This window comes from Lipophrys pholis (genome assembly GCF_963383615.2).
Source record: "Lipophrys pholis genome assembly, chromosome: 3".
NCBI classification, from domain to species: Eukaryota; Metazoa; Chordata; class Actinopteri; order Blenniiformes; family Blenniidae; genus Lipophrys; species Lipophrys pholis.
Genome location: NC_137627.1, coordinates 1,816,755 through 1,838,485, shown reverse-complemented (window position 1 = coordinate 1,838,485; position 21,731 = coordinate 1,816,755). Strand labels below are relative to the sequence as shown.

General features: G+C 44.0%; 1 protein-coding gene across 3 annotated transcripts in view; it reads right to left on the bottom strand.

The window, feature by feature from the left end:
- The window catches only part of LOC308107712 (neurobeachin-like), a gene marked incomplete at its 5' end in the record, with an annotated part of 250,933 nt that overhangs the window by 121,467 nt on the left and 107,735 nt on the right, over nucleotides 1-21,731 (bottom strand). The window contains 17 exons of one of the 3 annotated variants that reach the window (XM_080460195.1): nucleotides 228-376; nucleotides 5,465-5,897; nucleotides 7,742-7,910; nucleotides 8,091-8,198; nucleotides 8,412-8,536; nucleotides 9,475-9,655; nucleotides 10,822-10,975; nucleotides 11,198-11,415; nucleotides 12,804-13,766; nucleotides 14,504-14,696; nucleotides 15,659-15,782; nucleotides 15,862-15,943; nucleotides 16,051-16,159; nucleotides 18,257-18,349; nucleotides 18,728-18,825; nucleotides 19,135-19,197; nucleotides 20,605-20,684. In XM_080460195.1, the coding sequence (XP_080316321.1) occupies nucleotides 228-376; nucleotides 5,465-5,897; nucleotides 7,742-7,910; nucleotides 8,091-8,198; nucleotides 8,412-8,536; nucleotides 9,475-9,655; nucleotides 10,822-10,975; nucleotides 11,198-11,415; nucleotides 12,804-13,766; nucleotides 14,504-14,696; nucleotides 15,659-15,782; nucleotides 15,862-15,943; nucleotides 16,051-16,159; nucleotides 18,257-18,349; nucleotides 18,728-18,825; nucleotides 19,135-19,197; nucleotides 20,605-20,684 (3,342 nt within the window). Of the gene's footprint in view, nucleotides 1-207; nucleotides 377-5,464; nucleotides 5,898-7,741; nucleotides 7,911-8,090; nucleotides 8,199-8,411; nucleotides 8,537-9,474; nucleotides 9,656-10,821; nucleotides 10,976-11,197; nucleotides 11,416-12,803; nucleotides 13,767-14,503; nucleotides 14,697-15,658; nucleotides 15,783-15,861; nucleotides 15,944-16,050; nucleotides 16,160-18,256; nucleotides 18,350-18,727; nucleotides 18,826-19,134; nucleotides 19,198-20,604; nucleotides 20,685-21,731 lie in introns of all 3 variants that reach the window. The other 2 variants (XM_080460196.1, XM_080460197.1) reach the window with 2 other exon arrangements.

Here is a 21,731-nt window from a genome sequence, read left to right as displayed (position 1 = left end):
ATAATATGGCAAAGAAAGGTAAAACATGATAATAAAAAAGGTTGTCCTTTGTCTTGTCAATGATTCAAATTTCCTGTGAAAAACTTCCAAATGAAGGATTCTACATAAATAAGGTTTTTCATTGTTTTCCATTGTGTAAAGCTCCTCTGAAGCAGTTAATGTTGATTAGAAAGGACAGAGTCTCTGCCGCTGTCCCGTGTTCCTCACTGATCTGGACTCAGACGTACCCGTGGTGTTGATCATGCTTTTGGGCGTCGCAGAGGCAGAAGCGAAGATGTTGGGCGTGCTGCCGGTGGTCACCGACGAGCTGCTGCCCCCCAACGTGTTCACCGCCATGCTGCCGGGGGAGGCCTTCTTCACGGGCACCACAACACTCCTGCAGGAGACACACACACAACATCTCCTCTCAAACAGAAACTCAAACTGTACGGAGACCAAGTTCACAGATTAGGATTATGGGGACGGATGGGTGCACGTTCTCTGTTTTGCACATTATATAACAGCGAGAGGAGAAAAGACCGGGCCAGAAACCACAAACACCTCCGAGGTGCAGAACAGCTTCATGTGTGAACCTCAGACATTTTCACTCTGGACTCATTTTTAACAATCTGTGAGGCTACAACTGGGTGAAACGCAAAACTCCCCCATTGTGGGACAAATTAGAGATTGTCATATCGTATCTCGCCTCACCTCACCTCACGTTTGTGTAAATGTCATAGTTAAGCTCAACAATAGATGATCAAGCAGACATGGGAACAGTTTGCCAAACATAAATCAAGTCATAAGGACACTTAAAATAGGTTTTCTATAATATATAAAAAAAAAATTTTTTTCCAGAAGAATAAAAATTTACATTTTCTTTACATTTTATCAAACTTTCCACATATCGTCACAAAAAAAAAAATGCATGTGAGATTTAATGTTTTCATGTTTCTTTGTCCAGGTATCTTCATCATTAATACTGAAACAAAAACATAGAAGCTCTTTAACAACAGAATTATTTGGGATTGTAACTGAATTTTCCTGAGTGAAGAGGTGTGATATGGATCCACTGTCAGATTCGACGTTTGAAGGAATCCTGGAGTTGGAAAAGCCGAGCTTGTATGTTTCTGAAATGTCCTTCAGATGAATGAGTCATGTCAAAGTCCTGTTACATCTGCTGATCCTAAAAGAGTCTAATCTAATCTAATCTAATCTGAAAGAAATCTGAAGATACTTTAGAAGTGAGCGGTTTATTAAAGTGGTGCCCTGATGCATGTAAACATACATCTGAACAGCTTCTGAGTTCAAACCAACAAAACCACATATAATTATTACATATATTGTTTGTCAGGATCTGCAGGCCTGAGAAGTCTCCACCAGTCAGCCATAAGATTAGGACCACATACAGGTGAAGTAAAGTACACAGATTAGCTTTTTATTTCATTAATTTTTTTTTTTATCCTGGAACCTGTTTGTGGAATATATGAAAACGCATGCAAACATTTAATGAATCAGAATGTTTGGTTTTGAGTGACTTTCACAAGGATGGAACGGGTCGGAGCGTCTCAGAAGCTGCAGCTCCTGTGAGGTTCTCCCGGTCTGATGACGTCATTCATCAAATAGTCCAAAGAAAGAAAAGTGAGGAACCGCCGAGCCAAGACTCACTGATCCAGCAGATGAGCTCCATAAATGTGGTGTCAGAATTGGACTTTTTCTACGCTGGTATTTCAGTGGCAGAGTAGGTCCACTTAAAGCGTGATTAAATGATCGTATCGTTGTCGTTGATTCCCCTGGTGGTGGATCTGGTTCAGTCGGGACCCGCGGGGTCCAGGTCAGGGGAGCAACAGGATACACATTTACTTTTCACCCTATTTAAAGATGCAAAATATAAAACGGTAAATATCCAAGAGGCAGCACCTGACGTACAAGTGAATATCTATGCATATTAGACTCAAGAAGGGAAGTCAAAATACCAGTGCTTTCTCTTTTATTTACAAAAGCTACAGGAGAAACTACCCCACGGTGCAAAACCAGAAGGGGAAACGGCTTATCAATAAATCTTTGAGATAGAAATCACACGCGTGACCTCAGAAGAGGCACCACAAACCAGCAGAAGCCATCTGGTCGGCGAAGGGATTTAAAACGGCCCAGCAGGAGCTCGCAGACAGGAAGGAGAAGGAGACCACGTCCTTATCGGGTCTGCAGTCGGCCTTTGGGCCTGTGAAGGTTCTAGATAAAGTCTGGTGGAGCTCCTGCAGTCACTCTGGGTGACACAGGCCAGGCTCCCGCTCTGTCACCGGCTAAGCCTGTTGTCATCTGAAGCAAATCTCCAGAAATCCTCCCTAAAACAAAACAGTACTGTGGTAATACTGTGTAGTACTGCTGCTTTCTATCACACAATCCATCGGCTGAAACATGCAATGGGAAACTAACCAGATTTTTCCGGCACACAGATGCAGCTTTTATCAATTTCTTTCCACTTTGAATCTGATTTTTGCTGAATTCATTGCATGAATCAGATCTCTGCATTCTTTCTACTTAAAAAAAATATATATAATGCATATTATCTGACACAGTGTTGTCCTGTGGCCAAGGTCCAAACCAGCGGGGAAAAATACAAAATAAAAACAGATCAAAATGAGCTCAATCACACGGGGGTGCAGAGAGAGAGAGAGAGAGCAGGGAAGCTGGAGAGCTTACTGAAATATTAAACTCTCCGGGGATACAGCCGTGCTCTGAAGCACACTGATGACAACTATCATTTATTTAGCAGATCTTCGAACTGCTCTCTGAAACCTCATTGACAGATTTCAGAACATCAGTGGCTTGTTGTGATCGCAGGAACCGGCGTGAGTTTTTTATATCTCGCCTTCCCAAATCCATCCAATGTGCGCATGAGGAGCAGCCTCTGTGGCACGGCCGGGACGTTACAGCAGATCTACAGGACGCTGATAAAACATGAACCTCTTTTAATGAATTATTCATTGGCTGAGTGCTCATGAATCATGTATAGATTATCTAGTGCATATTTTATTAATAGGATTGTCTTAATTGAGTTGCGTAGAATAAAGCAAGAACTAATCTGGGGATGAATATTAATGTGTCGCTGGGGGGGGGGGGGGGGGGGGGGGACGACTGCAATGTAAAGAATGACCAAAGAAATGTTTCCTTTTTTTGACCTAAAATACAAAAAAAAGAAGAATCTAATAGCCTTTTTTTCCTTTCAATAAAATATCAAAAGGAGATATTGAAGATGGATGCTGCGTACGATACCACAGGAGTCCGACACCGGGACCATTTCACACTGGAGCGGACGGAAGAGGAGGAAGAGGAGGAAGATGAGGATGCTATTGAGGCATTTCTTCACTGTATTCCCATTGGCGGAATGGGAACGTAGGTATGAAAGTACAGGGTCCTTTAAGCCTCCTTCTCTTTTTGATGTTGTCACTCCTGATCTATTTTTGCCCCGACAGACAAATGAAAGGCCCGTCCATGACTTGGCAGCTCATTTCGCTGGCAGGTGGCAAACAATTAGACACAGCAAATAGAGGCTTGTGGGGGGGGGGGGGGGGGGGTTGACAGGAAAAGCATGAAACAAAGTTGTAAATGTGGTCAGGAGGCTTTGTGTGAAAGCATTTCAAAAATAATACACTTTGCCGTGGCGGCTCATTTCAGGCTGCCACTTCCCATTACGGCTGTGAGGGTGAGGCCGGCGGCCGGCCGCGGTGCGTGGCCACTTCTGCTCAATCTGTCATCAACGCCCAGGAGACCCGCAGACACCCCCGGCCCCCCTACCGCCCCCCCCCCTCCCCGGCTGTTCTCCGTCCACACACTCCTCCGTCTCTCCCCCTATTGAGCAGCCCAGCAGCGGCAGGCCCTGTTGTTGCTACGAACCACATCTAGTGTCCAGAGGAAAGCTGCACTTCTAACATGCAAACAAGCAAACAGATAGGATTTTAGAAACGTTCTCATAGGAAGCGGGCATGAGGGGGAGCTGAAGCCTGAAATCCCTGCAGGATCTGCAGGAGCAGGTCTGTAAACATCGAAATCCAGACAGATTACTGTGCGGTTTTTATCTAATCCAGGAATGTAAATAAACTGGGGCTTCTGAGACCTTTTCAAACACTGGGATTTCTCACTCTGGGGAGTGAGCGCAACACAAGACGCTCATAATGAATAATGTTTTGCAAACTACTTGGAAACCATTAGCGGTATACTGGACATACAGATGAACTGGGAGGATTTACATCAGCAGTTTGGAGTCACTGGAGAGATTATCTACCACATTTAAATGTTTTGGAGCTTTCCTCACCGCAGATTAAAGCACAGATGATTAATTCAAATATAAATTTTCTTGTAAGTTTAAATATTTGAGAGTAAAAAGACATTTCTTGTTTCTGTCTAAGACTACATTCACAGAACAGGCAAACAGGGCAAAAATACAACTTATTTTGTTAATAGGTGATGCATATTGGATTGTTTAAACACCACAAATCTCTTATCTGGTCCCCGGCTGGATAAACACCTGAAGGTTTTCAAGGTTCGAATGGTCAAATCACATTTATTCAGATTTATACTTCATGAAAGAGAAACAGGAGTTACGATTCTGGAGGAGGTAGAATCACTTTTAAACAATGAACAAACCTAACTACCTACCCTTTGTGCATCAAGCACACTGAAGAATTCAACATGTATGCAGACGAGGAACAGCAGCTTAAATAGAACATTTAACAAACATCGCTGTGGGTTTTCTTTCATTTCATGCTAAAAATAGCGACAGCAGGAGTGTCAAACATAAGGACCAAACTCGTCCTGTAAGACGCTCCAGAGTCTCTAAACCATCGAGAAAACCGTCAAAATGTGTGGTCATTTTCTATAATACTTATTTGGTTTCTGTGAAAATATAAACGTCTGTTTTGTTTTGTTTGTTTGCAGTAACAACACCTGATCAACTCCAGTGACGAGGCTCCAGACAAGCACCGGTGGTGCACTGACAACCACCTCAACCCCAACACCAGGAGGAGTAAAGAAGGCATCATTGACTTCCAGAAGTCGAGGACCACACCTCACTCAGGCCTGAACCTCAATAGGGAAGAAGTGGAGCCGGTCACAACCTTTAAATTCCTCCGGCTTCACATCTCAGAGGACCTGAGCTGGACTGTAACACCACCCACGAGCCTAAAAAGGCCCGGCAGCGTCTCCCTTTTCCGAGAACGCTGAGGCGGGACAAAGTCCCTCCACCTCTGCTGAACAAGGGGGATGACCAATCAGGACATTCTCCATTCTCCAGTCTCCATTCCGGCAGACTCAGAGTCATGAGGTCTCACACCAACAGACTGAACAGCTTCGTTCCCATGGCTGTGAAGACACTCCTGCAGGAATCCTGGTTCCCGGAGACTGAACCTTTTAATATATCCTGTGACTGTGACGTTATAGCTGCTATGAGAGCGGCTGAAAAGATGAACTGATTCCTTCTCCTCACCTGTCGAAGGAGTGGAACTGCATGGGCAGCATGGCCTGGGCCTGGGCCTTGACTGCAGGGTCCGGGTAGGAAACTGGCTCCAGTCCAGCCTCCAGGCCTTCCACCGGTGCTGCGACCAAGCTCTTCAGAATCTCTTTGACATTGATGCCCTTGTTGGACTGGCTGATGCTGGAAATGGAGGAGGCCGATTTCAGCCCCTCCGCGTTGGGGGATTCCGTCAAGCTCTCCAGCGACTTCTTCACCTCCGAGGACAGCGTCGATATCAACTCGCTCATCTGACCTCCCAGGCTGTGGTCCAGGTCGGACCCATTCAGCATGTTGGCCACTTGATCCTCTCCGATACCGGAGTCCGTGTGCGGGAGGGAGATTTCCACGTGGAGGTCTTCAGCCGACACGAGGTGGTCCTTACTGCTGTCGAATACTAAAGGCATCTCTACAAGACACAAGAATCCACAGTCAGCCAAACATGCAGGTTCATCTCATACATACATTATAGTTTAAAAGTGATTTTTTTTCCACTATAATTCAATGCAAATAATGTGAGACCTTCATATATTTTAGATGCATTACACGCAAATTGAAATTTACTCTTTGTAATTTTAGCTTATAAGTCAGAGAAACACACAACCTCAACACAGTGTGAGTGTTTCTCCTATGGAGGCTGTAATTATCACTTTATATATATAAATACATATTATTTTAATGATTGTATACATGTATAAGTTATTTCACATGCTGCACAGTGGTGCAGTGGTTAGCCCTCTCATCTCACTGCAAGAATTTTCCCGGTTTCGAGTCTTTGTAGAGTTTACATGTTCGGTTGTGTGTGTGTGTGTGTGTGTGTGTGTGTGTGTGTGTGTGTGTGTGTGTGTGTGTGTGTGTGTGTGTGTGTGTGTGTGTGTGTGTGTGTGTGTGTGTGTGTGTGTGTGTTGTGAGCTGTACAGGATGCACCGTTCCTTCGCCCACAGTCAGCTGGGATTAGCATCAACTGCCTAGAATTCTAAGTTAGATAAGCCGTATAAAAGATGAACGCATGAAACTTGATTAATTGTCAAGATTAGTAAAAGTAAATAATGTGTCTATAAAACAGCATTTTTAGATTCTTATTCAAAAAAAAAGTGCATTTTGGATGAGCAGAAAGAGCGCCATGCCTCTCAGATCTCTTTCCAAAAGCTGTTTTCCTCCAGTGAGATTATCTCTCCGTTATCTTCCGTTCACACAAACAAAACATGAATCTCCTTCTTCTGCGTCTCCCCGTCTAAAACCAGAGATAAATACTTTGAATGAGAAGCTTCTTTTTTTTTTACATGAAGCTTTAAAATGCACCTTTCAATATACACAAGTCCATCATAATGTCGTACTGGGTCTGTTTAGAACACAGATTTAACCCTTTGTGTTTCACCTGCAGACGTGCATTTCCAGTCGGACTCAGGTTCATGTTGACCCAGTCATTACCTACGTGCCATATTAATATTCATCACACGCCCTCTAACGAGGTCAGCAGGACTCAGCCAGCAACTCGTCTGGCTTCCCGGGCCATCAGACAATCGTCTGCCACATGCCGTCTGGAAAATTCCCCCATTTTCTGGAGAAATTTATGAAGGCGGCAGTGTGCCTCTCTTCTCCCAGCAACCTCTATGATCCCATTCTCCTCTGGTGGATTGCTTGCCTAATGGGCACTGACAGATGGGGCTGAAAATAGCAAGCCTGGTTCCACTGCCCCAAAAACCCACAGTAGCCGGCCTGCACGCCACCGCAGTCTTCATCCTCTCCCTCTTCATCCTCTGTGTGTCTCAAGCTACTTACATGAAGCTTACATATTTCCTCTGGCATCTTCCCTCTTCCTCCGGGGTTTTTTTTTTCCTTCTTGCTCGTCTGAATGAAAGGTGATAACGTGTGCTCACTTGTGCATTTCATAGCGGCAAGTTGGCACTGCGGCAGGCATTGCATTAAACCTTTGTAGGCAGCCGCTGATTTCCTTTCATGTTGCCTTAATGTATGATTCATGACTTGAGGCATACACTACCTTTTTATTTCAGAGACCGTTGATGCATTTTTAAGTTCGCAACCACAGTGTTCGGCGGCAGCGTGTTTGCTCCCACAATTTAATTCTGTGCAGTGCAATTAGCAGAGCTCATGAATAAATCATCGGTGAGTCGGTGGAGTGCAGGCAGGGCTTCCCTCACGCCAGGAGAGAGAGAGGAGTGAGAACTCCGACACAGTCACCTCCAACTATGATGAAGTGAGCGGAGGAAGTCAGAGCTTGGGCGACAGCACCTGTGCTGGTCGGTGAGTTGATCTCCTGGCGAATGCCGCGGCCCGACTGGCTGCTCTTCCGTGCGGTTTCCCGCTGCGGCTCCAGGATGTCCCGGTATTTGGAGACCATGAGGACCGAGATGAAGTAGACCACAGCCAACGCCAGGAACTGGGCTTGTTTGCTATCATCCTGGAAGAATTAATCACAAAACCGTCGTTACACACGTACTTCGCTGCAGCTGCATGCATACATGTGTACATGTGTACATGTGTACACGTGTTTGTGTCTTTCCAAAGATCCCATTTCCGTCCTTGCTCCCTGCAGTGAGGTGTTTATGACAGACACAATCTCTCACGCCAACAAACTCACCACGTCACGAAACACCACGGCGCGGAGTCGATTAATATCCACGTCCTGCAGGAGGCGGTCAGGGTCCTTGATGGGAGACAGGTTACAAGGGACAGTCTGTACGGCTGTCTAAAGCAGAGATAACACAACATGACAAGCTACGCTGCTCAGTTAAGCCTTATTTCACTTTCTTTCCTCACAATCCTTGGTGTTCGTAAAAGGATGGAAATGCCGACGCGTATCAGATATTTCTAACCAGAATAAAAATGAATTGCTCTATTAAAAAAAAATAATAATAATTGAAAAAAGGCAAAGTAAGTGGGTTGTAATATCACATCCTACCTTACTGGAGGTCAGAGCATTCAGCAGGAGTTCCTGAGTCTTGTTGTTGTTGAGAATGGAAGAATTTCCCCTGTCAGTGTGTCTGTGCCGGCACTCCAGGCAGTTCCTAACAGCCACACAACACACTGCAAGCGCACACACACACACACACACACACACACACACACACACACACACACACACACACACACACACACACACACACACACACACACACACACACACACACACACACACACACACACACACACACGGATAGACTCATTTCAGAGTTAAATGGAAATTAAATGTTGATAACATGCATGACCTCTTTAAAACTAATCGGTTATCTCTGATGACTATTTGTTCCGGGCTGACAGCGCAGAGCACCAGAGTAAAATCAGCAGCCAGACTGATTTCACACTCCAGCCCGTGATGAGAGATTGTACGTTTGCAGGCAGGACAGTGTGAAGTCTCAGTGCTGCTGCCCCCCCCCCCCCCCGAAGCACGACTCAGAGTCAACAACCAATCACACCGATCACACAAACACACACACACACAAACACACACACACACACACACACACAGACTGACCAAGTCTCACTTCATAATTCAACCAAAATATTACATTTCACCATGTTAAGTCCACAATTCAACCATTATGCATAGAACTGTGATTTGCTTTGAACAGGAAATCTTTCATATGAAATGACACATTAAAAACAGACAAAAGGGTTAGGGTCCTACGAGACGCAGTGACGACAGAGGTAAAAGGACCTGACTGCGCTGCAGATGATTCTCTCTGCTCTTTCTGTGTATTTCAAACTAAAGACGGCCATTTTTCACTGCACAGCCTCCGATTCACTGTTCAATTAGCAGAGGATTCTTAAATTAATTAGCTTTGCTGATCAAACAGGGGATTTTCAGGGATTAGAGGATACACAACAATGTGTGAAGTAAAGTACTGACGCCGCTTGCTCAAATTTGCTAATTTTTCCAGTGTGCAAACATCACAGAAATATACTGTAATTCTTCTCAGCGGTCGTCCGCCTGTCCACCACCAGACACACAAAGGTGGTCTCACCCAGTCGGAGGCACTGACGCATCAGTCCACCGGAGGACATATTCTTCTCGGCCTCGATCTCACTGAAGTTGAGCGAACTCGAGAAGACCAAGACATCGACCATGACCATGAGCCGCGACAGGAAAGTGATGGCGGTCTCCGAGGACATGCCCTGTGTTGCCTCAATGTTCTCTAGCTCCATCTTGCACCATCACAAAGGGAAAACAGTATTTATAGAAGAACAGTGCTAAAGAACACTTGCATGTGTCTGCCTCTACATGTGTTTATTCTTCAACGGGAACATGCAATAGAATGTGAAGAAAATAGCTAAAAACACATCTGAAATGTGGCCACATGCTGCTAAATTCAGGTTATAAATACACAATGGCAGGTCAAAGTAACATAAGAGTGAATATGCTCCAAATAATATCAATAGAATTATCAGTTTCTGTAGAAACAGATAATAGATCAGAAAGTTTTGAACTGATGCCTCCAGCGAAGGCAAAAATCTGCTTTTTTTAAGGGTTTGGCATGAAAACAGATCGGCGAGTGTGTCCAAACACAAAGATTTACTAAAGATGAATGTACATAAGAAACCCATCTGCACCCATTTTAGCACATTTTAAGATGTATTTAGGAATACAGAATGAAATGAAGAGACTGAAAATAGAATGATTACTCACCTTTGCATTCTAGACATGCACAGAAAGAAAAACAAACCAATCAATCAATCGATCAATCGATCTTCTGAGAAGTAAAAGAGTCAGAACTTCTCCAACAATTCAAGAAACACATAAAATTTGAAATGTTAAAAAAGTATGAAAATAAGATTTGAATATAAACAATACGAGATGTTTGATATTTGATTTGAGTAAACGTGAAAATTGCTTTTTTCTTTAGTTGTGTATTATAAATACTGCACATAGAATGCTTAAAAATATATAAAAATCTGTAAATATTTAGAATGTTGAACATTAACAGACTGATGTAAAGGTATTGAAAGGAGCAGATATAAGAGTGATTTTCTCTTCTGCTCCTTTTCATTCAAAATGTGTTGAATTTGATGTTTTGTTGCTAAGACTGTTATTTTTTACTTTTGAATGAAATAAAGAATGACGGAAAAAATGTATATCTATAAATAAAACTCAGGGCTGCAGATTGAATCAGATAATTGCAATAGACTAATAAAAATAAACACAAATTAGACACAGGGAAGTAGATATCCGATAATATTCTCAACATAAATAGGCGCAGAGTGAAGCCTTATTTCCCAAATGTTTATAGTGTGTTGTCGTCACTGTGAGCAGTTATAATCTGAACCACTAGATGGCATTATTCCCCTTCAGAGCACTGAGGAGGTGCACTCACAGATGGAGAGGTGGCCGCTGAGAGAAGGGGCAGAATCCCCCCACAGGCGATAATGATGTTGTCCACCATCTGAGAGATGAGATGGATGGTGTTGTGGACAAAAATGATGTTCTCATTACTATTAACAAAGTCCATGACAGACTTGCTGGAGTGGCTGCGGGGGAAAGAGGAGGAAAAAAAACGAGATTATTATGGGGTGCGAGCATTTGTCACATAAATCACCGGACAATGCAGTAAGTACAAACCATTTTAAAGGGCCACATTCAATGCATTTATAAAAAACTGGCATCAGATGTAAGTGTGAGAATGGCTGCTTTGCATCACGCCTGCCCTCCTTCAGTCTGTCTCTGCAGCAAACATAAATCACTCCACACACCTCCTCCAGACGTGCACGTCGCTCTCCAGGGCAAACAGCAGGTCAGTGAGAAGTCTCTGGTGCATGGCTGACCATTTGAACTCCGGGATACGAAACATGGTGGTGCGTGGTCCGGGGCTGAACTGCCGCCGCTGCTCCTCTGTCATGGGGGTCCCCCTGAAGCCGAGGTCCACACGGATGTCCTTCTCCATCTGGGTGACTAAGCGGGCATGCAGACTCTGATGGCAAACCATTTAATCATTATAATTAATTAATATGAGCTCACACAAGCAATCCATGTCCAATGTAAGATTCTGAATACGTTCTAATCCTATTTCTGTGATTAATAGCATGCTCATAATCAGATATAATGCTGCAGTCAACCCATTCTCTAAGAATGATAAATTGGCAGTTAAAAGTCAGTTCTCAGGTAACCTCTGCCACCCTGCAGGTACAGAAGAATGCGAGCTCTAAACATGAGATGAATGACTCAGAAAGGAGCTTCAAAAAGGCACCAGCAATGAATCCAATATGAGCAATTATGCAACGGCAGCGGAAAGGTTTAAAAATAAACTGTGGCTCCCACTGGTCCTCCAGGACTGACCCGGCGCAGGCAACAGAGCCTGACCTCTGAAAACCGAGCTCATCTCTACGAAGGCAGGGGGCACTGAGCGAGTCCCAGGCGACTGCTGCAGAATAATGCTCTCCAGGAGGCTCAGCCCAGTTTCCCCGGCCTCGGAGGGACGATGCACAAGGTGCACCAGAACTTCCTGTCCCTGTTCCAGCGATCTCTGCAGGTCTGCTCACCCAGGTGTCACACACCTGAACATGAGCCACAAGCCACATTAGCTCTTCACCTCACCTTCGTCTCTATCCCGGCCCCACATTATTCATCATATTCTACCTCCCTTCGGCTAATAGCCCTCTAATATTATGACTGATGTGTTTTCTATCTTGGCTATTTCCAGACTTACTTTATGTTTTTGTTTAGTTTTGTAAGACTTGCAAAAGACATTGAAATGTCCCGACAAAAAAAAACCCGTCTCCTATCGCTGTTGCATTATGGGTGTTTATAAAAACTCACCCTGACGATAATGGGATCAAATTCTCACTGGACGTTGTAGAAAACTGATAACTAATTGTGTCATCATCGTCTACTGCAACATGTTATTTTTTAGAAAAATGGCAGGTCTTGTTAACATGCTTAGTTTTAATTGTGGAAATGACATTCGATCACTTTCCCTTTAAAAGGTTAAAACACAAAGTTATAAACCCTCTTTGTTTAAAAAAAAAAAAAAAAAAGCTATATTAAATGCAATTTATTTGTGTGCAAACCACCAATGCAGATTGAATGAAATATAAAACCACATAAACGAGCAAACTTACTAAATATCATGACAATATATTTATAAATCTATATTTTCTTAATCCCAAGGATTCAGGAAGCAGGATGATTCTAAAATCTGACTATTTGAATAAAGTATGTATCACTAGATTAGGTGTTTCAAGATAAGTGTGTGTATACTTGAGTGTAGATTATTTATTTTGTATTTTGATAAAATATAGATTTATTTCTTCAGACACATTATTTACGAGGGTTTAATCCGGGATTAGTAGTTTGACTCGCCTGTGTAGTGGCTGTGGTCTGAATCTTCTTCAGCTCCTTGTCTTTGCCCTCTTCTGGCCGCTCCGTGTCGTAAGCGTTGCTCGTAGAATCTGCTGCTCCGCCGGTCCGACCAGCCGAGTGTTCTCCTTCAGATTCCCCTGCAGCGGCGCCTTCAGGGGCGTCCGGGCTTTTTGATGCGGCCAGAGAGCTGATGCCCTCCAGAGTGGTCTGCAGTTCAAACTCGTCTTTCTCCAGGATACAGGGTAAGGAGCTGCCCGTCATGTGAGCCAGCAGGCCGAGGTTGTCGCTGGGCAGCTCGGGGCCGGGCAGGACCAGAGGCTCAGCCGGACTCAGGTCGGGCAGCAGCTTGTCTTCCACGCAGCCCGCCGCCTTGCCAAACAGGAAGCTGTTGCTGTGAGGGACGCCGTCCTTGTCGTCGTCCAGCGTGATGAGAGGAGCTGCATTTCGGTCCGCCAGGTTTCCCTTCGGCAGCAGCACACTGCTGACGTTACTGTTGAGCTGTTCCACCGCAGCGCAGTAGACGTTATCCAACAGAGAGTCCACCTCCACCAGCGCTCCGTTCTCGGACACTCCCAACGTCTCCGACGACAAGTCCAAATCATCCAGCTTGACCTCGGTGGCCTCAACCTTCTCAGCCTTGATGTCCACCAGGAGGTCGTGGACCTCCACCCTGACGCCTTCCACCGCACCCTCCGATCCTCTGAAGCACTCCTCGGGGCCTTTTCCTTCAGCCAGCAGGTTGCGGGAGTCGGTGCTCTCGTAGTCAGTCTCACTCTCGGGTGTCTGGGAGTGATCGTCCACGTCTCGGATCTCGATCACACCCGTGATGCCCGAGGCCTGAGCAGACAGACCCGAGATGGTGCTGACCAAACCCTTCTTCCCTTTCTTTATGTTCTCCTCCTCCTGACGCTGGTACTCCTCATACATCTTGGCCAAGTACTCTTTATGTGCTTCATATGTCACCTATTGAAGACAGAAGACTGAGAAGATGTCGCGGCTGACAGGACATTTCTTCTAACTAGAAGAGAAACTAACAGAATAACTATGATGTCATGGTTCATGTGTCTCGGCTCATCTTGTATTCTTGTTGAGATTCTGACCCTGTCTCTGGTCTCAGGGTTCTTTGTCTCCCATGCCTGTGTCTGATTACCGTTCCCCACCCTGATGTGTTTCACCCGTACCTGAGAGTGTGATTGTCTTCGTCTGGTGGCTGTGGTATATGTTGCATGTCTTCTGTGTATTCTGGTTCCTTGTGGATAACTCTCCACTGGCTCTCTGTGTTTTAGGTTTCTTTGGACTTTACACTGAATGTTCTTTATTCTTCCCCCTGTAATCTCACAAACTTTGTTTTTTATGAAAATGTGTATTTTGGTTTTTGGGAAATAAAGATGAGTTTCAGTGTCTGGCATCTTCTCCTCAGTCGAACCTAACGGTATACTGCAGAACCCAGAGCGTGACCGGTGAGCCATCTGTCAGTATGTGAAATATTGGCAAACTGAGCTTATTAGTAATACTGGTTTTATCTAATAAACATATTGAAGGTTATCTTGGAAAAAGGCAGGAGAAACACTCACGCATTGCAGTTTATAAAAATTCTACAGCCATAAAATCACAATAAAAACAAGCATCCTTGCCGTGGGATTTCTATCCAGTAGATTTCACAATGATAGAGGTCAGTGTTTTATCTTTGCTGCACGCACCTTGGAGTGGGCTATGGAGAGGGTGTCCACCCACACGCGCCAGCCACCCCATTCGTATTTGATGGCGTGGTACAGCAGAATACGAAAGATGTTGTACACCATCTCGCTGATTTTCTGCTCCTCGGAGGTTTTGGGGTTGATATATCCCAGAGAAAACATCCAGTCCTGCCACACGGAGCACTGCAGCAGACACCTGTGAAACACACCATTTCAATCTGCATCACACACCCTGAGTGATTCAACCTCCAAATACCAAGAGATTCATTCATTGGTGAAAGTCTCAAGTGAAAATGGTCATTTGCTCTGATGCATTCAGCTCTAATTGTGTCATTTCCTTCAGTGATGTCATTTCCTATGTAAGTCTCTTGGTTCTCTCTATTTTCTTTTGGACTGATTCATCTTTCTCTTCATCCTGACACGTCACCATATTTCCTCCCTCTGTTTACTTTGCAAGCTTAACTTTGTGTATCGCAGACGCTTCTAAATAGTACTTCTTTTAACGTCTTTTTAGATAAATTATACACTTTTAATGTAAATCCTTAAAGTTAGTAGTTTTGTGACATAAGTAAAAAAAAATGCTGACTCACCTATTTTTAAAACATAAAGTCATACACCTTAGAAGCACTTATATTCTTTTTTTTTGTTGTTTTCTATTAGTTTTTTTCTCATCATTATGCATATTTTTTTTTGTTAAATTTTTAAAAAAAAAAGGTTTGTTTTTGGTTTTCATAACTAGGTTTTTGTCATTTCTATTAAAAAACGAACGTTCTTTTTCCCCCCATTCATACATTGAAAGAGAATTCCCACGAAACATGACTAAGCAGTTGTTAGTTAGATTTCCAGTCTAATCATGTTGCGCCTTTAGATAAGTGTTTTCCTAAGACCTACATTTTATCTCCTTAAGTGGCTTTATGTTTATCAGCAGGATTTATTTGGTTACCAGAGAGAGAGAAAGTGATAACGGAGCAATGAGCGACTGTCGGAAGCCGCCGCAGAACCATCTGCTGGAGGACATGTGGACGTCTAAACAGGACTTGGCTTCAGCACGAGGCTGCTGCACATGGCGGGTGAGCTGTGCGCCGTCTTTTCCTTCATACGTTGATCAGCGTGATCATTTAGGGAGCGAGTGAGTGAAAGACGCCGAGTGCTGCTCACCTTCTGTTCTCTCGGCTGTTGGTGAACAGCTTGATCATGTCCGAAAGGAAGAGCCGTCGCACCTCCATCAGCTCTGCGCTGGCGCTGGAGTTCTTCAGTAGAGTGGCCACCACCTTGAGAATCACTGGGAGGAAATATGAAGACTCTGTCAGCGTCACCGGGCAACGTGAGGAAGGGGCTGAGCCGGAGGCGGCGGAGCTTACTGGGGTTCTGAATCTTGACGGTGGAGTCGGGTTCCGGATGAGGCTTGTGAACCACCTGTGTGCACGCCTGCTCCGTCAGGATCTGCGGCAGGAAGCGGCGAGACGACATCAGTCACACACACACTCCATGTATACAAAGACCAATGTCACAGGGACGCCGGGGCATCTGCCAGCGAGAGGCTTTGTTACCTCGTAAAGAGTGTTGTAGGTCGTCACAGTCACAGTGTTTGTGTGCATCATGAGCTTCTCTCCCAGGAGAGTGAAGAGGCTGTGTGTGTGCATGATCTCCACCTTCCTCCTGCGGATAAACACACACACACACACACGATGGTAAAGTGGCTTGTTTAGAGCTCCCTAAGCCACTGAAAGGATCAGTGAGTGCCGTCAGCCCGCTTCCCTCTCCTCACCCACGGGGGAGCCCGGCTCAGGAGACGAGTGTCAGGAGCTGCCTGCTGTCAGAAATTGGGGGAATTTTGTTGGAGGTGTGCAGGATAACGAAGTCACCCTGTCACCAGGAACAGCTTCGAGATACAACACAGGCACACTGCAGGTGAATAGGTTCAGCGGTGACAAAGTGCATCTGAAAACAGTGCGAGGGCTCCTGTCACAGCGCTGCACTGCCCCCCCCCCCCCCCCCGCCCCCCTGCCTCTGCCTCAACACTACTTTGGGACTTTTCCGTAATAACTTGACAATATTTTTTTTCCCCCTGTACTTTGTAGAAGCTGGCAAATTGGACACTTAGGAGAAGAGTCGCTTTTCTCTGAACTGTATAAATATGGAAATTTGGCAGAAAAAGGGCAGGCTGATGATGCATAGCAAGCTGAGCCGTACCCGTCTGTTCACTAGTGATACATATAAAGGAGGAAGAGGAGCCTCGTTGTAAACGGGAGAGAATGTCACTCTCTTCTTCCTCGAATACACTTGAAACTAAGAGCGACAATCAAGTTAAAACGAAGGGACAATGCTCATGAATATGGGAACCGCATACATGCTATTCAGTGGAAAAAGATTAGATACTCAGTAATTATACAGCACAGCAGGAAACACATTCAGTTCTAAAACAAGAAACCAGACATCCAGCGTGTCTATTTATCTTTAATTTTTATGATTACAGGGTGAGTGAGAGCTGTTTTATTGTGGGGGAAAAAAATCCAATTTGATCATAAATAATAAAAGTAAAGATGAAAAAAAAATACAAATAAAAGAAGCACTGATTAACATTTAAACCCACAGAGACCCGGAGCAACACTCCTTTTTTTCTGATGTCGGTATTTGAACGACCCGTGAAAAATGTGAAAACATGTCGCATCCAACTGCAAAGAGAGACGCAAACCGTCATGAAAGATGAACGCGAGCGTTGCTTCTGGTCTTGAGGGGTTAATTCTTTATGAGCTAAACTCCTGATGAACTAGGACTGTTTCCACATCTGCCGCAGCTGTTATCAGAATGAGGAACAAAAACCTTCGGGGGGGGGGAGGGTTTTTCTACTTGTGCTTAATGTGGTGGGGCTCAACGTTCCATCCCAACCCCTCAGCATCATCTCCCCACTGTAAACAGATGATATGATGACATTCTCATGTGTAGGAATATAGTTTATTCTACTTCTACTGCTTTCCAATGTAAATTAATGGTTTATGGGCATAATGAGAAGAACTGTGCTCAATTACAATGAATGCATCCAGTCAAAACTTGATATGATGCACAAATGTGACGGACTGATATTTTCAATTTGCAGTTTATGTTGTACAACGATGCACTGCAGGGGTCAGCTTGATTTCTTTATTTTCTGTAAGTTCGTGAAGTTAAAATTGCCACTGTGCCTCCCTGATCATGATCCTAGACCCACATCAGCTCCCTAATGTGGCTGGGTTAATGGGTTAATTACGGACAAGGAATTACCCCATTAAGCGTTTAACCATTTAGTCATTTAAATGCTTTCAATCTCACAATCTGCTTTTTGGTGAGATTCAATACATATTTAAAATTTTCTGATGTAAGATGAGAGCAACAATAGATATAAAGACTGATGAAAATGTTTCAGCATCATTTTGTGAAAACAACAAATAATCATTAAACAGAGGAAAAAGATCTGCAGGTTGATTGGTTCAGGAGGTAGAACTATATGTTATTATATGAAACTATAAGACTTAACGTCTTCTCTGTAAACTGTACATTTTGCAGTGTCATCAGGTGGACCACATCAGACCCGGTCGGTTCTGATCCGCAGGTCAGATGCTTGACACCTTTGTTGTCTTTATGAAATGAACTGTCTTCAAACATCCAGCACATTAAAGGTGACGCTGCATTAACTGTGCATAAGTCTTATTAAAATCAAACATTCAGGTGATCTGGAGCCATAAAACCAGTGAACATGTGTAATTGCAGTTTACTTACTTGTGGCCCAAATGCTTGAGGAAGTACCCGAGGACTTTCAGGGACTGAACCCGGATGTTTTCACTCTTCGAAGACATGAGTTTATAGATCACACTGTAAGACAAACAGATAGTGAAAACAAAATTTTTTAAATGAAATAGTGCCTGATCTGGACAGAATGAATAGAAAAATGTAATTAATTTCTATTAGCATTAAATTAAAGCAGCAGAAATCACAAGAGTTCCAACACTGTGCGTTTAGATTTCACAGATTAAGTCTGATCATCACACATTGTGAAATCAATATGTTAATATTCCTACGCCTCTTTTTCCTCACCATCACTGAACAAATGAATTATTCATGCATCACACAGGCACACAGCAACGGCACAAGTGTTGGGCGCTTAGGTTTATTTCGTGAAATCACCTCTTCATTTTGTACCTGAACAGCAGGGAAATTGTTTCTTTCCCTGAGAGGGGGGGGGGGGCTTACCGTATCCCATTTCTCTGGTCAAACGCCGGGATCATGGAGGCTGGATGCTCAGACATGAGAGCGACCACCAGCTGCAGCACATCGTGGAGATTTTCATCCTGAGGAAGAGAAAGACGATTTAAAAAAAGCGAGCAGGTGAATGGAGAGAACATAATTTCCTTTTTTTAAAAAGGCTGGGGCTGTTATAAGAACCTGGTTCGTGTGTCTGCCAATTATATTACCTGCAAACTACACCCTGCCCTCTGGCACACTTCACAGCAACACAAAAGGCAATGACTGCAGAAAGTGCAGCGGCAGTCAAAAAAAAAAGTATTAATTTATGCAGCTTAATAAAGCTCTCTGAAGCTGATTTGTGACCTTGGAGCTCCGGGGAGCAAAGTGGCACTCAGGCACACCGAGACATGTACCTCGTGCATTGTTAGCAAATAGTTCAGGATGCTCTGCAGCTCATCCTCCTTCACACCGCGGTCCTGAAAGAGTGCAAACATGGGAAAAGCAATCTTAAAATCAATCAATCATCCCCCCATCGTTGATACTGCATTATTTAATTCAGGGTTGCCGACAATGGAAGAGGCAGGTTACGCCATCCATCACACATTCACATACAAGAGAAATTCATAGTCTATTCATTAGATTATGGGAGGAAACATGCAAACTCCACACAGAAAGTCCCGCAAGCAAGCGGAGGAGCACATCACACCTCAGCTGTGTGTCAGAGGATCCACCCCGAAATCTGACTTCTGTTTTATAAAGCTGCGAATGGTCTCGGACTGAAAGGCCCTGATCTTAAAGATTCTCCTTTTCATGCCTTTCTAATTTACTTAGTTTGAATGTTTTTCATAATCTTAAAATCTCTTCGGGTTAAGATTCTTATTCGCCTCGTTTTAATGTATTTCATTTATTTTTGGTGAAGCTCTGAATTGTCTTGTGTCTGACTGGTATTAGAGAAATACATTTGCCTTGCCTTTGCTCAGCCTGGACTCGAACTACAGATTTTCTGACATTGTTAATGAAACCTCTTCCTCTAACTCTTGAAAGAATAATACATTTTATTTGTAATACACTTCAAATTTGGAAATGTCAGCCTGCTAGAACAACAACCCGACAAAAAAAAAAAGACAATAACAATTCACTGATCATGAAAACTGAAATAAAGTAATCACACAAATGTGTAAATTCATTATTGTTCTTTGCCCCTGATGTACCTGCCTTTTCCACAGCAGAAAGGATTAAGCCGCCTGAAAACTCGTGTTTGACTACAATCTCTGGCGTGGCGATAACGCATCGACTCCAACCCGGTTTTTCCTGCCCAGAGTGAAACCCCCCCCCCCCCCCCCTATTTCTGCCCACGTCCTGGAAAGCCTGTCGCCCAACATGGCGGGCTAATTATCTGCAGGGATATGGCATGCTGGGATGTGGGCAGCAATACGCCACCCCTGAACCACACAGCCAGATACATTAGCATATGTTCAACGTGAACTCCTGCACTGCATTGTTTTCATTACTGGTTAGGGCCCAATTTATCCTTACAATATTTAAAAGTTAATCTACTGTGGGATTAAAGACACTACTGGCATTATCTGGGAAACCACTAATCCGAACAGACTCTTAAATTGCAATAAACAAAAACAGCAGATTGTGTTATTTCTAAAGCCCAGGCATTTGCTACCTTTACTTACACAATGAAATAATTATCAGAACTGTCATTTATTGATGGCCTCATGAATAAATGACGAATTCATTAAACTTCCCCAGCACAGCTGGCTTCCTGAATTTATTAGGAGCGACGCAACGGAACATTTTAAAGGACAATCTGCATATTTCCTGTGTGCAGTTGCGCGAGGGCGCTGTGAGGCATGAAGGCAGGTGGGACAAACCTTCAGGATGAGCTGCTTGAGGAAGAGAAGCATGAACGCACGCAGAGAAATGATTTCTTTCTGGGTTGGCCTCGGACCATCTGCAGTGGGGGAGAGAGAGAGGGAGAGAGAGAGAGAGAGAGGAGAGAGAGAGAGAGAGAGAGAGAGAGGGAGAGAGAGAGAGGGAGAGAGAGAGGGAGACTAAGAGGACATTATAAAAAAAAGAGAAAGAAAGTACAAGAAGCAGATAAAATATCTCCCTGTTTTCTCATGTCTGTTTCCCACTTTCATCTCGATTTATTATTATTTTTTTTAAATGTTTTACTGGCAATTTTATGCTTGGCTTATTTTCACAAGTTCCTTTTTGATGTTTTGTGATTGATAATGAAATGAATTTCTCTCGCCGTGGTTCCACTCTCTCCTTTTGAGCTTTTGAGCCTGTGAGCGAACCAAACGGGGACACCTTCAAATGCATCCTTCTACTTTTTTCTTTGCTGCAACATCAGCTTTGTTGACTCACCTTGAATGAGTGTGTGAATGAGTGTGTGAGAACTTACAGCAAGTTGTTGTAAACTATCTACAGACCAAGACACACAGGCAGCCTCATCCTTCAGTAAACAGAGAATGGAAACCACGCACATGATATAATAAGGCTTCTTGACAATAACTCATATTATCCCTAAACTGGTTTATTTCCCCTTTTGAAACAAAACATATTGGAGATTTTACAGATCATTGATTCAACAGCAGAATGTTGATGAACCTTAAGAAGCTTCCTCACCAGACCGTTTAAATCAACACTGAATAAGCAGATTGACGCACACGCTTATATGCAGCAGGAGTATCATGCGAGTCATTCTGAGGGTCAATCCCATAATGCTTTGCATTGCGATGCGGTCTGTGATGACACGTTCAGCTTTGCCTGTCATCCCGCCAGCGTTGCTTTGTTAGCTGCGCCAATCAAGCCTGTTTCTTGTGCAACATTTCCCTTGTTGAGTCTGATCAGGAAAAGACGAGCACAGTGTTTCTTTGTGACGGCAGCGTCGTCTCCTGCATCAGTCAAAACAGCGCGTGAATCGTCACATGTTGATGCTCCAGACATGCACAAAGCTCCACCGGAGGGAAGTGATCCAATGTGCTGTTCACAT